The 15608-nt window shown below is 36.6% G+C and overlaps 1 protein-coding gene across 1 annotated transcript in view; it reads right to left on the reverse strand.

Moving 5' to 3' along the window:
- Positions 1-765: 765 nt before the first annotated feature.
- Kdm5 (Lysine demethylase 5) overlaps positions 766-15608 on the reverse strand; it is a 49079-nt gene continuing 34236 nt past the window's right edge. Inside the window, exons 19-30 of the mRNA XM_068768700.1 lie at positions 15283-15479; positions 14123-14293; positions 13073-13272; positions 11989-12110; positions 11321-11472; positions 9942-10105; positions 9114-9231; positions 7747-7930; positions 7042-7115; positions 6625-6742; positions 5441-5587; positions 766-4919 (exon numbers count right to left, since the gene is read on the reverse strand). Of these exons, the coding sequence (XP_068624801.1) occupies positions 4783-4919; positions 5441-5587; positions 6625-6742; positions 7042-7115; positions 7747-7930; positions 9114-9231; positions 9942-10105; positions 11321-11472; positions 11989-12110; positions 13073-13272; positions 14123-14293; positions 15283-15479 (1784 nt within the window). The 3' untranslated portion in view covers positions 766-4782. The remainder of the gene's footprint in view (positions 4920-5440; positions 5588-6624; positions 6743-7041; positions 7116-7746; positions 7931-9113; positions 9232-9941; positions 10106-11320; positions 11473-11988; positions 12111-13072; positions 13273-14122; positions 14294-15282; positions 15480-15608) is intronic.

Genomic DNA, 15608 nt, shown 5'->3' on the forward strand with positions numbered 1-15608 from the left:
CCCATGGTCGGTATTTCTTTGAGGTAACAACACGAAGTCCGAAGAAGTAAGTATATGGTAAGTATATATATATATTCATGGATTTTCTTTGTAGAAGTAGGTGCTGTTCGCCCTAAGGCTTTTACAGCTTCATCCGAACGGAAGGGTCCGTGAACTTGTGAAGTGTTGTGTAGTGTGTATATTATACAATGCAATTTAAACCATAATATAAATATATAAACAAACATTATATAAATATATAAACCTAGTCTTTGATCCCTCTTTATTAATGTCTTTATTCTTATTTGTTTTTTTATTATTTGATTATAAATCATTATATGTTCTCAGTGAGATAGTTATAAGGTAACAACTGTAAATAATTTTATATTTCTAAGCTTCTAAGTTTGTACTTTCTTACTGCCTTTTGTTACTGTCTATCTCCAATAAAGTAAATAAATATTCATCAAGCATAGTCCATATTTCTACTGATTTAAAACTATGAAAACAATGTTCAACCAAGATATATAGTCTGCCATTCACAAAAGTTCTACACAATTCCAATTCACAAAATCCAGAAGTATTGTGGAGCGCTCGATGTGTATATAGAATATTTTTGTGAATTCCCTTTATTCGATACGCTGCTGATGATGACGTAATGTAACTTCTGCTAGCTTACCGCGTTTCTGTAAATCATCACTGGTAACACATAGGACTTTCTTTAGTCACTGAGGAATATTTGACGACAGGTCAGAGTCTATAAAAACTAATAAAATAAAACAAAAGGTATTTTTTCTATAATTTTCTATATTATTTGGTACACGATAATCGCCGATCTGTCCAACCATACGCAGATGCTTGAGCCGCACGCAAATACAAAACTACCCACCTTCCGCACCTGATATATCTGTACATCTCGCTCGCACCCGTATAGTTGCACAAACGACCTCTCTCTCTCTTAACTAGATTATGTACAATCGTCATACACGCACGCTCCCCACTTGCGTTTATAAACAATTAACATCAGATCAGATATAAGCCTATTATACGTACACGGCATAAACGGCACTATATTTATTACAATTAGATCTATTATTGAATAAGTGAGACTTAACCTCGGTTGGTACAGCCTTTATGCGGTGTACATACGTTAGGACAAATTTGAAGCAGAGATCAATGGAGCGTCGGCAGAAATAACGCTTCCGTGAACTTACAACTTAAAATTTAACAGCCATTTTGTTAATAAATAACGCAGTCAATACGCCGACAGTTTAAAATTGTTACATTTAAAATTGAACATAATAAAACATTGTTAAGCATTTATTTCAAAAGTCGCCCATTCTACTCGCTCAATGGTACGTAATTGTAGCGGTCCGCAAAAATATAAAAATATTAGTTAATTTTTTAATACTATATCACGTCTTAACAAATTAAATTTAACGGCTAAAAACACTCGTGCGAACTTATAATACTTGTTTTTTTTTTGCTGACCGTATTTAAATCGCGAACATTAAAAAAAAATAAGTTATTTCCGAATAATAATAAAAAGAATCTAGACAAACGATCGGCGTTATCGACGACAGTGCACGCAGACGAAAACAATCGCTCCGCCATACACAATAGAGTTCAAATCGGCTCACAGAAATTTGTCATAGGGCTACAAATATATAAAAAAAAATATACATACATTATACTAAACGGTATGATACAGCGCCACTGAAAAATAAGTAGCATCGTCCAAGCTCAATAACACTTTAACAACACGCACATAAAGTTTACATTTGATTAGCGTATAACCTATACTTAGCGATTGTGATATCTGCAGACAATAAAACATATTCACCGCGTCGATAGTAGAAAGCAACCTTAAACCAATCACACCACTCACAAAACATTTCGCATTAAATTGAATTAACTACGCCGACATTTGAAATACACAAACAGACCGTCCGATGTATGAAAGCTCGTGTACAAGGGACAACAACGGAAGGGGCGATAGTTATGTCTACGGGGATATTTACAATTTTAGTACAAAAACTTCAATAGATTAGATCCTACATAGGACACGACCGTCGACCGCCCGCCGCGACGCAAACATGAACACGTCTCGTATACATCATGACATCCGCAAATGACGTGAATTGATTTAAAATTAATTATTTAATTTAGAAAAAAAATATATTCGTAAAGACCGTTCGCGTTAACGTGGCTTAACCGACAGACAATTCCAAATTCAAGCGTGTATATCACAATAAAAAAGTAACTATAGTCCGTTGGCGTTAAGAATGCATTTAATCATTGTTCGACGGCCTAGTCACACCCCTCCTATTTAAAAAAAAGATTTAAAGATTCCTTTCATTTGAAATTTTCGCAATCTAACGGTTAATAAAAAAAATGTTAGAATAAGCAAGCGGACAAAAATTATTCACAACATTTTTTTTGGATAGAGCTTTAGAAATTGTCCGCTCACTTAGTCACCTTCAGCTCCTAAATCGATACATGTACAAGTATGTCTTCAAATGGTTATTTTCGTAATGTTAAATAGAAACATTTTGATTGGTTAGGTCAAGTGAACTTTGATTGTTTATGATTCCTTATATTATTAAGGTAAACGGGCTGTAATGTTTTCATTTTGATTGACGAGCTTGATTCAGGAATTGTTTGCCGGTCGAGTCACGCCTTAAATTACGCTGGAAGTAATGCCTTAGTCATTTTTACAATGTAAAAGTTATTTAGAAACGATTTGATTGAATAGGTCATCGAACAATGTTTCAATGCAATCTTAACGCGAATGAACTATAGATGTATCTTTATTTTGATAACAGAATTTTAACAGTGATCATACGACAATGAAAGCGCCGCGGCAACGTCGTGGATCGGCACGAGAAGAATAACAACAAATATCGTTACCTTATCATCGAACAAGCGTAATTCCCGTTAGCGCCGCAACAAAACCACCTGCCGTCGTCTGACACGTCACACTAGCTCCGTCCTTGTCGGTTCAAATATAATAGAAACGTTATAACAACGCGCGACTTGTATAATTCACAAAAATAAATCGCAACTGCGCAAGCGCACGCGTTCGAACGCCGCGCTTCGTCCATCCGCGCTCCATTTTGCGAACTACCAATAAATATATTAGTAAATTCATCGTTTTGATTTTAAAAAAATATTTACAAAACTCTCGTCGCCCCGCCTGTTTCTCACTAATACAATCACCGACCGTTGAACTTCGAACTTTATCAACATTTCAATACAATTCACATTCCACTGTCTCCTGTTTGATATTTTCTACAATTTAGAATCAATATTTGAACACTTTGCAAGAAATCACCGACACACACGAAATCACACGTTTCTTTTACCTACTGCGGCGCCCTCGGCGTGGGGGGGCCGTGTATATTTTGACTAAGATTTAAATCTGTAACAACATCTATAACACTCTTAATTTTAAAAGCGTGAATTATTACGGGTGAAGGGGGAGAGGGAGGCTTTGTATACTAAACATCGAGATATTGTGAACATTTAACATGCAAAATTAGTTTTATTTCAAAAATATTCGCGACGCGAAAATAATTCCGATACGACTCGGTGACCAGTTTCATTTAGTACAGCGGTTACAAATCTGAACTATACGAAGGCTTCTATTCATCAGGACTTTAGATCGTTCATCTAAAAAAAACGCTTGTAAAGCTATACAGCTTTAGGTCGTATTACAAACACGTCAAAGTAACGCATACGTTAAAACAATTCACTCGTCAATTTTCTAAAATTCCGATATTAATACAATTTGTTCATCGTCATCATTTAAAATTACAAACGTACGTATTAGAAAAATAAAATATACATAGTCTATACAAACAGTTAAGTGAAAGTAAAATAAATTTACATATCAAACAATTAATTTGTAAATTCTAAAGTTATAAAAATTGTTTTCATATAACAGACATGTTTTGTAGATCATTAACACTTCAACGGACTGAATCTACTTCCAAATTTTTAAAAAAAATTGTCACGTGTAAACACATCTTTACATCTGTCTGCGTCTATCCAACTTAACATGTCTAGATCTTTTTAGTGTTTGATATAACTGCAATTGATTTGAAATACCATGTGGGGGCTCAAAGCGACTAACACCCATTTCATACAATTATAATAATAAACCTAGTGATAAAATTTAAAATTTGAATTAATACGCAATTTGCAAAACAAATGTAACCTTCGTAAACGCGATCCCTTTTAATGAAGTCATGAAATACCCTGTCTTATTTTCAACTTGACGTATTCATCTATATGAACACTTCTGCATTGGTTAGGGTGCTTTGCTTCTTTTAATGCATCTTTATAACTATGCAATGTTTAAAGTCCTGGATTTGTTTGAACGTGTATATAACAATCATTTTTCCCAAAATTCTCTGCAAATAATCCGGTCTAGTGAAAGGTTACATAAATTATTATAGTTTATTTGCGTTAAGAATAGTGAGTCATAATTGTCCACCGGCGTTACCAATCAAGTCATTGGATACAAACGTTGCTAGGCCGACGGACAATGACGCGGACAATCTTAACGCGAATGAATTATACTAATACAACAGTGAACATTTTAATTTGACCACATATGTATATATTAATTGATCGTCAATGTCTGAATATTGTATATTCCATCCTGCTTGTTACAAAAATGGAGAAATAATGTCATTATAAGTGTGTTTCATTTTAAAGTAACTGGCGTTACTGAGAAACGTATCAAAACTCCGAAGAAGCGGGTCGGTGAGTGTGGTGGGCGTGGTGGGCGACGGTCTGCGTTCATTGTCTGTCGCGGGCGCAGGCTCCGCACACGTAGTCGTCGTCCTCTCGTAGCGCGGCGCGGCTCAGGCCCACGCAGTGCATGTGGAACCACTGGTCGCAGCCACCATCGCACTGTACCCAGTCCACCTCTTTGCCTGTCAAATAACAAAAAATACATAGTTTGATTTATGCATAAAAATAGCCAGAAAACCGATTGATGTAACACAGCTTGCATTAAAGTTATAATTAGATACAACACTCTAACAGCAAAAAAAAAAACCAATATTTTAGGATTTATTTATAATGTACTAGCGTTAAAATGAATGTTTAATAACAAACATTTTTTTACCATTGCTAAGGGAAAACTGAAGTTAGTGATTTTATTTTATTGTTTTTTATACGATTTCTATCACAGTATTTTTTGTTCCCTGCGAGTCTGACTGAGTCTAAAGATTTAGGGTTTAGTCTTAATCCTATTTATTGTGATATGCACCACTTTCTTATACTCAAGGAATATAGGTCGCAGATTATCCTGTCCGTTTGGAAGACGATGCTTGATCCCTATATCTTTCTCCGTATCTCCACCTCGGTGTCAGAGCGTGACGATTTTTTAGGGAGACCTATATCTTATATTGGGCGTACATAGGATGACATTATGATGATGGTGATGACTAACCGGTTGGACGGAGGCAGTTGTCAGCCGCGCAGTCCTCGTCGGAGGAGGCGGAGGACACTGACGACGTGCTGCTGCGACGTGCAGCTGCCGTACCGCGTCGCGTGCTCGTGGTGCCGCTGCCGCCCGCCGCTGCGCCGCGCTGTTGTGCTGTAACACCATGTTGCGTTTAAACTAATGTTATCTACATTCAGATAAAATGTATGTTATTAAGACGCAGACGTAGTGGGGTCTCCCACGCAATTAAAGGGCAGAATATCACAGACAACAAATTAATAACATCACTTTTAAAGTCTAAAAAGTATTTAATGTGTTTTTATATGATGTCTGGTGAGAAATTCGTTAAAATCCAACTGCAAAACCCTTGTAAGTTATGAGTAGGTAAGTCACGTAAAAAGTATTTTTGGTAGGATATATATCTATAGAGTAAATTGTAAATAGCTATAAACCTGAACTCCTTGCAAAGAAAAAAATAAATAATTAGAGCATTATAAAAGGTAGTGCAAAAATGATGTCATAATGTGAACTTGATTTAAGTATTACAAATTTAGATACATTACTCATTAACAACTAATTGTCTATATATCTACATCATAAATATCAAATTACATTGAAATTTGGCGCTATTTGCAAAAATTAAGGCACGTTCACATTATGACGTTACTTTTGCGCCACCTGTTGTAACTACTATTATCACACACGTATCAACAAGTTGTATTAAATAACTCAAATACGCAACTCCAAACAACTTTACACATATGCATGTGTTACAATAAGAAATAAACTTAAAATCCATTCAATCTCAGATTAATTTTACAAAAACACAATATAGTAATAATGTAAAAACATACACAAAGTAAACTAAGTGTTCATATAAATATACCGTAATACATGCATTTCTCTGTCGCACACATCTTCTGTCGCTCTCACACAATCGACACGTGTGATTGGTTGCAAAGTAGGTATTCTGATTGGTTGTATCAATAAAGTTAGTTCCGAGATTCTTTTACACAGTTTTTAGGTTTGGTATAAATACAGGGTCTCGGCAAAAAAAAGTCAGTTCTTTGAATACGAGTTTAAATTTTAACTCCAAGAGAAGAATATCAATGTAATTCTTCCTCATTACGAAACATGAAAGGTAATGTTACGGATACAGCTTACATTTAAGGAATAAGTAATATAGTTACCAAGTCTAGACTGGCGCGGGTGCTTGCCGCGCGTAGAGGCGGCCAGCCCGCGCTTGCGGCGTTCTTGCCGCGCCATGTAGTGTTTCCTCATCATTAGTCCTGATCCTGAGGACATTCCCTGCAACAACATATCAAATTGAAACATACATATAACCATATAAAACATTAAAGAACACTACTTCTCGTCATCAAACATTAAAACCACAAACTAATCTTGACCTTAGAAATAACGAGGTAAAGATGTGTTTACATGCATGGCATTTAACTCGTATTGACTCTCTCTCTCTTGATTTTATATTGCTTGTTTACGTTTAGAATATTTATAAATAATTCTCAAACCAATTTAACTAAGTGTGAGAAGACATAGTTACTATTTTTTAATTTTCAATTATATATTATAATATATACAATGATTACCTGTTTTCTATTTAAGTAATTGGTCGTGGTCGCAGAGCCGCGTTTCATCGTGGTCTTCGTTGCGCTTGATGTTCCTGGGGACGAGTGAGATATTTAAAATATTTTTATTTAATATTTGATAGTATTTAGCCCTATTTAATATATACTATGTGATTTTTTTTCATTTACACGAAATTCATAATTATATACAGTAATACCCCGCTTTACGCGAGGGATACGTTCCAAAAAAATCGCGTTAACTGAAATACGCGTATAACGAGGTTTATAATTAAACAGAGTCAAAAATTATTATAAAAAAATACAAATCATTTTAATCAATCACTTTAATTCTAGGAACACTCTATGGAATACATACTCTTTGTGTTTTACGGAAAAATACATCTATTGTCTTTTGGGTAACGTTTTGTTTACGTTCTTGTAAAATACGTATATATTTATAACACTGAACACAGTTTTTAATTGTTTGACAGATGGTCAAGACACCATAGAGAAGTTGATGACTCATTATATTTATACGCACTCTTTCGCGTAATTCGAGGCATTTGAGTGCGAAATTTGCAATTCGCGTTATACTGAAATCGCGTATAACGGTGTCGCGTAAAGCGGGGTATTACTGTATTTAAAAAAAAAAGCATTTAAACTCATTATAAACTGTAGTGTATTGTTCATTAATAGATAGAAGAAGAAGTTAATGCCAAGGCTTACCGTGGTGCGGATGCTGATGCTGGTGCGCGTGTGGGCGCGTGCGTTTGAGCTGACGGTGCGGGCGCGGCGCGCGCTGCGGCCGCTTGCGGCGGCCCGCGTCCAGCACTCGCGACCCGCGCCGCCCCTCCGCACCGCGCGCCCCCACCACCGCGCTCCACACCTGCGCCTGCTCCTCTAGCCGCACCTGCACACACATACACATATGCAACATCGCGTACAATCTAAATAAATACATTTAAAAAACTGTTTTAGTTAAACGGTTTTTTGATACCCATATTGTAGCGATTGTGGAAAAATATGTACCTAGTCCGCTATATTGGAACGGCGTCCATCTTGAATTTTAAATTTTGACATAATCATCGTGTTTTATTTGTGTAGCCCTTTCATTTGATACACATATTGAGGGGGTTAAGGAAAAATATGTAATCCGCCATTTAGTATCGGCGGCCATCTCAGATTTATAATGTTATTGATTTTATTATATTGTATTGTCATCTAAATTAAAAGTGTGTACCAAATTTCAGATCAATCTGATAACGGGAAGGTGCTTAAATTTCAATTTCTAATTTTGTCCCAAATAAATAAATTCCGTACAGGTCGAACTAAATAAAACCGTTTAAAAATAAATCCAGCAATAATAATATAAGAAAGAACCTGTACATTGGGAATTAAGAAGGATGAAAGAATGTTTGCAGACAATCTTAGGAATATGACGAATGAAAGATATTGTGAGGAAATATAAAATAACAATATGAGCCTAAGAAGCGTGAAACAAGCAAACTGAGTCCCGATCCCACATATAGGGGAAAAAGAGAGGTCTCGTCTTGAATATTCCCAAGTGGTAACTACATACGACGCCACGTAGATTGTTACGTACAACGTAACATAACCCTCGTAAAATACGTTCACCGCTGACTGACCCGGCTCGAACTGAAAGTGTATATGTCAACCATCACCAAGCATCATTTTTTCTCAGTATAGAACATTTTAACGTCGATAACTTAAACAAATATCTGCATCCTTTTAATCCACTGAGGCATCTTTTACAAAATGCATACATATATTTAATGGAATCAGGCGTTACCTTGCGGAAGTCCATCCTAAGTAAGAAAAGGACCAATATTTAGCCACTTCCGCACATGTAGTGGTAGTCGTGCAATGAAATGCACCGCCCGCCAGCCCGCTGACAAATGCGTATGCGGCAAACAATGCGAATCACACAACCGCGACCGCATATATTAGGCTTAAGTTACCAAATCCATTATATATGTTAAAATGATGAAACAAGATGGATAACTAAGTTTCACAGACCACTGTTAAAATTGTCAGTTACATATAGCACGGTATATATACAGTAGGGAACGTACCTCGAGCAAGTCACCTTCCAGCATGAGGTCCTCCAGCTTCTGCAGCAGGCCGGGGGTGACGCGCGTGCTGGGCGAACGAGGCGTCGCGCTATACGCATGCTCCACGCTCGCTGAAGACCTGAAACATTCATTTATTTTATTTTACTATTAAACAATTATAAAAATAAGTACACGAGTACTTTCAAAATTTTAAACGATGGTCCGACATAAAGTTCATATACCATTTAACTTAGTCATTGAAGCTAGATAGTTTTAGGCATCAACCCACAAGGATTTTTACGGTGGAGGCTCGAAATGCCTTTTTTGGCCGTCAGGTGGCGCGCCTCGGTCTCTTTCTTTCTATCTTCTATTGATCCAGATAGTATTTGTTAATGATACCGCCGACTCTCAAGAAACATATGAAGAATATATCGCTTCACTCCCACATGTCAGAGATTTCCTTGTGTGACAGGACCGCCCATTGACCATTTTATTTAAATGTACTTTAGCATGTACAATAAAGAATATTAAATAATAAATAAATAGACGTAAAATCGCGAGCCGTGCCGACACAAACTCAGATATATTCATTACTTGACATAGAAGTCCTAAAAGAGGTCGAAAAAAGAACCCGGATGTCCACAATCTGCTTGCACAGAATCCTCAATAACATTGACCACATCGCACAGAGGAATTTAAAAAGAAGAAGCCAGTAGTTGTTGGCAATGTAGAGGGTAATAAGACTAGAGAATAGTCGCCTCCTTCCTGGACTATTTCGAATAGTAGCAGAGACTAACATGTTCGTTACGCCACAACCCTCAGTCATAACAAGTAACTAAGATAGATCACCTGGAGGCATGTGAAATAGAATCCTTGCGGTGCTCGGGCTGGTGGTGATGGGGTACAGCCGCCAGCAGTGCCCGCGCGGAGTCCTGCCACGCCATGGCGCGCTCCGTGACGCACTGTAGGGCTTCGCCCTCAGCCAATCGCACCGGCAGCTTTTGCAGCCACACCTAATAAAATCACAACACGTTTATTTAAATATATTGTAAATATATTATAATCATATGTTGGTATAGTAAAAATAAATTTTTATTTTTATTTAGTTATACTAGCATCACATCTCTGGAATAAATATCAGAATTCAATTCGAAATAAAATTAAAAAATTAATAAAGAAAAAAATTAAATAAAGATATTTAATTAGGTATTAATACATGCTTTTGAATTATTAATAATTTTTAAGTTTAAAAAGGTGAATGAAGCTACCACCGGCTCAGAATGGTCTGCTGAGAAGATGTGACTATACGAATTCTCCTACTTCATCTATATAATATATGAGATAATGCAATTAATTTCGTAATAAGCTCAAGTGTTTTCCGATCAAACCTTGCAATGCCTTTGCCTTTCACTTCTCTAAAGTATTTTATTTAATCCGCCGACTCCCTCTGGTAAGAGATAAAATATTAAATCTAGATCTCTTTTCTTTTGATTGATTTGATCTTCTTTTTCTCATTGGAGAAGGTGAAATTGACAATGCCTGCTCATTCTTCTGCATTAATGGAGAAATCTTTCACTGTTGTCGTTGTCAGCATTTATAAGAATGGTAAATGAGCACTTCCTTGGCCTTTGAAATAGGATATTTTTAGCATTTGTTATTTATTCGTGTTTATGTAATACCTTTTCCACACATACATACACACACACACACGTATACATATACATATATATATATATATAAAATTCTCGTGTCACGGTGTTCGAACTTGAACTCCTCTGAAACAGCTTGACCTATTTTTACTAAATTTTACATGCGTATTCAGTATGTCTGAGAATCGGCTACTATCAATTTTCCATACCCCTAAGTGATAAGGGTGGTCCACCCCTAAATATTATTTTTCATTTTTTAGACAATTTTTTTGGTGTTTATTTTATTATGATACAGCATACAAAAATACATACAAACCTAAATTTTCACCCCTCTACGATCAACCCTTATCTTACATTTGTTAATTAAAAACATTATTTTTTTTCCAAAACAACGTTTGCGGGATCAGCTAGTCACTTATAATTACACAAAACATTTACTAGTATATATATATATCAGTCTGGTAGAGATCCTCTCGTTCGATAAGATCGCCTCTTGTACTTTTATATAAACTTTCTCTTTTTAGTTATCAGCAATGATGTACAATAGAATAAAATGAAAATAAAATAATATCAACTCACCAACAGGGCGAGAATGCGGTGCAGCCTGGGCCGCTTGGTGCGCATGCAGTCGGGGCAGAGGAACTTCTGCTCGCCGCTTGCGTGCGCCGGCGGCTCGGGCGCCCGCTCTGGTGACTCTTCTCTTTCTTCTTTCGCTGATGCTACACATGACGCTGGGGAAAAAATATTTATTCAATATTAATTTCCTTGATGCATTGTACCAGTAATTAGCCCAAAAGCACTCCATTTTTGTTAACATATAAATAAACTTGACTATGTATTTTACAATTTAAGGATCTTTTCGACACATCAATAAATATTATTACACCAATAATATCATAAAATTAATGAGTCTGTACTAAAAATTGATCTATATTTCCTTTAGTTATTCATGAATTGGTAACGACTTCACAGAGATTTCAATCACCTTTGCGAAAGGTTGTTACAGAAAAATAACCATTTCATCATTTTAACCAACAAATACAGTGATCACTATGAAATATATCACATTAATTTGTTCACCAGTCTAACAGCAAGAAAAATTTAAGGTATAGACTACTTCGGCAGTACAATTGTAAAATGGATTTTTTACCATTCACTCACACAAATTACATTCATATCATTCGCTTTATAAGAAAGTGCATGATATCATAAAAAATTACACAAAAACTTGCAATAAAGTAACTCACCGTGGAACCAATCTTTGCATAGTTCACATTGGGACATCACGCCGTACTGTCTCTTTTGGCACAAGCAGAACGTCACACCCGCCGTGGGAGCCGACCGGACTTCTTTGCGCATGTTCCTTGCCCTGATAGAAAATTACCATATCGTTAATATTATACTGTAAAATATGGCTAAAGTATCTACGGCAATAAAATGCAAATTTCATATAGTATTTAATGTTTACAAAAAATCGCCAGAAACTGAACGAATTCTACGAACGACCCCATCGGGGCTGACGGCGGAACATTAAAAAGATGAAGATGAGGTCTCTGGTTTTCTTGAACCTTTCATTGCAGCTGGCAGGCGATGAGATATAACAAAGTATGGATTATAAGAGGCTCTTCCTGTTGTTGTTTCTTTATCCAACATCCATCCATCCATCCAGACAAGTTGTCTAGAAATCACCTGCCAGCGGTATTAAGGAGCAGTTCAAAGGAAGGCGGAGTTTTTATCGTCTATACAGTGATACGAAGCGATAACAAAACGGTTATCGAAATGTACGTATTATTAGTATAGGTCCTTTGCTATATTTTTTTTAATATGTGTATAAATATTATTGGTAAAACTAAACTACTGCGATAAATTATGTGAGTAATTTTACAATAAATTCCGAACTGTATGTTGTGGGCTTTTAGAAGACTGCGCGATTATAATCCCTGGACTATAAGTTGAATAAACAAAAACTTACAATATTTAAAATAATCGTATAATAGCTTTGGAAATGCCTATATGAATACGTTTTTTTTTTTTGTGAAATTATGGAAGCGGCTTTAACATTTTACTGAATTTAAAGAAACTACTATCGGAACATTTAACTACAATCTATCAGGTGGTTGCAATCTTACATGTCTAGTCGTGAAATGCTCAACAAGTTCAGCAATTTTCACTTTAAATAAAATTATATAGCAATAAGTATATGCGCACACAATGTGGACAATAAAGCTTATTGTTGTTAAAACGCTCGATGTAGGCAACTTTCAAATGGTCTTTACTGAAAATTTCCTACAGCGCATGTTCTATAGCTGAAAACATGATATTAAAGCCCACCTGAGCTCTTTGATAACGGCCAGTTCTCTATGCTCGGCCTGTTTGAAAGCGGCCACGATCTCCGTGGGCGTGGCGTCTTCGCTGAAGTGCTGCAGGAAGGCGCCCGCCTCCGCCGACGGGGCGTCTCGTGCCCGCCGCCGCGGTGACCCGGTCTGTTCCGACCGGGGTGACAATGCTTCTAATAGAGTGTAGGGCCAGTTCTGTAACAACACAGTGGATATAGATGGATAAGTCCTCGGTACCTTTAAGGAAGGACTTAAATTAACAATAATTATAAGAATCATTGAAATATTGTACACATTGGTAATGTGTTCGCCTCCAGGTTTAACGCTTTAAAAATATATATATTTCTGCTGAATTTCCCCTGTTCTTAAGTGTAATGCATTTAATATTTGAATAGGAGTTTTGACATCGATAAGAGATTGAATTTAAGCTATTGTGACGACCTCTCAAACATCCGACACAAAGTAGACTGCTGGGAATAAAAGACGAAATCCACTAACGTGCCAATCGGGGCTGACGGCGAGCATCAAAAAGTTGCCATGAGGTAATGCAAGAAAGTTTCGCAGGGTTTATTGTGCGTTCTTCTAATTATTGTTTCTTAACATAACCTCTCCAGCCAGAGGTGTTTAAAGAGCGGTCTTGAGAAAGGCGGTGAGTTTGGTGTCTGATGCCTCCTTAGCGATACAGTATAGTATTTCATTAGTTATGAGATGATGATCTAAAACATTTGTACCGTGAATACACATGTCTTTTGAGAACAAGTGGAATTTTAATTCTACTCATCCTGACACGTAATATTGAGTGATTTTTTATGGTGCGGTGCTCGGGATACCTATTAATTTAGCATTCAAAGAAGTCCATATTAGAAATCAGCTAGTGTTTCCTGTTAACTAAATAAATTAAGGCGATGCAATAATAACATTTGTAATCAAGACAGATATAGACTGACATTTTGTAACTAATGTAAACGCATCCTTACCTCTTCACTACTAACTGTCAAACGAAGTATAGCATACAATTTATAATACGAACGGTGTAAATATTTACCTTTTTAAGGAACATATCCGCAGCTCCCCTCTTCCACTCCCGCGCAGACTGCAGCGCGGCAGCTAGCTGGTCTTTCTCGAACAAAGCCAGGGGTATTTGTTGTCCACGTTTCACTAGATTTTCTACGCTGTGCATGTATGGGTATAGGTCTTTAGACTGCATTTCTTCCACCTGTGAAAGAAAACCAAATTAGACCCATATAGATAACAATTCGTAAGTAAGCTAATTGTCACAAGGGACGGTAGTGGGTTTAGATAAAATATTTATGCTACTTATAAATAAATATTAAAGAGCATAGATTGTTCTGCTATGCATAAAGGAGGTAATATATAAAAGTAACCTATAATTCAAAGGATAACACCCTACACTGGTTTGTCCCAATCCAAGACTTATGTTCCTAATATATCGGACATATTCATGATATTACTACATGAAAATTAAAACAAAGTTTAAGTGTAATTTGTGTTATTAAACGACATGGGGTTAAAGTGGAGATTTTATATTACATTCCCACTACCAGGAATAGTAGTATCTAATTGATTCAAGCCTTACTTTGCGGAAGTCCATCCTAAGTAAGAAAGGGACTAATATATAGCTACTTCCGCTATGTATGCAGTAGTGCTACATAGCGGAATTACATTTAGTCAAGAAGAAGAAGAATTAGAACATTCAGTCCCTTTCTTACTTAGGAATATAAGTAATTATAACCCAGTTCCACAGTAATATCTTCCATAGAAATAGTTGATTAAACCACCAATGCGCTTAAAGTTGTTTAATTTTCTTTTGCTAGTTCCATAGACGTTAACGCTTTCCAAAGTGGTAGCACTGTTATTAGCCAGTCTAATAGTAACAGACCAAGCCAAAGTTCAAAATGCCCAACAGATATTTCTGATTGTCTAAGCCGAGGTCCCCTCTTGGAAGCCCTAGAACCATGTCATTTTAAAAAACTTCCATTAAAGCAATCTAGAATCATTTTTCCTTCTCTCCCAATCTGGTGAAATAGTATTATACTACTACATACTATCTATACAAATACGTACATACTATAACATATAAAAAAATACAGTGGCCCGACCCATGAGCCCATGTGCTTTGCTATCTTAAAAGGTTCTAGAACCAATGGAATCTGCAACTGCCACTTGGACACCAAACGTTAATACCTTGGCCAACCAATCACGAGCGTGCAACACGGCCTGATGTAAGGCGTGGTGGGAAGGCAGTGCCGCGTCGATCTCATCGCCCTCAGCCAGGAGAGCATCCAGCTCTGCTAGACTCGTGTGCTGAACTTCACCACTTCCCTCCGCTCGGTTGTCTATCAGAACTGCTTGAGCTCTCTGTTCCCATTCCTCCACTTGAGCTGAAAAATAAATTATAATTCAGTTTTTCAACATTGGAACTTTTAACAGAACTCTTCTTGATCATCAGCATATTATTTATTTATTTTTCTTTGCTTTGCAAGGTGTCATAGTTGTGGAGAAGAAGCAGG

This window comes from Battus philenor, unplaced genomic scaffold (assembly GCF_028537555.1).
Source record: "Battus philenor isolate CCGP_79_NKW_IND1 unplaced genomic scaffold, ilBatPhil1.0.hap1 SCAF_26, whole genome shotgun sequence".
In the NCBI taxonomy this organism is placed as follows: domain Eukaryota; kingdom Metazoa; phylum Arthropoda; class Insecta; order Lepidoptera; family Papilionidae; genus Battus; species Battus philenor.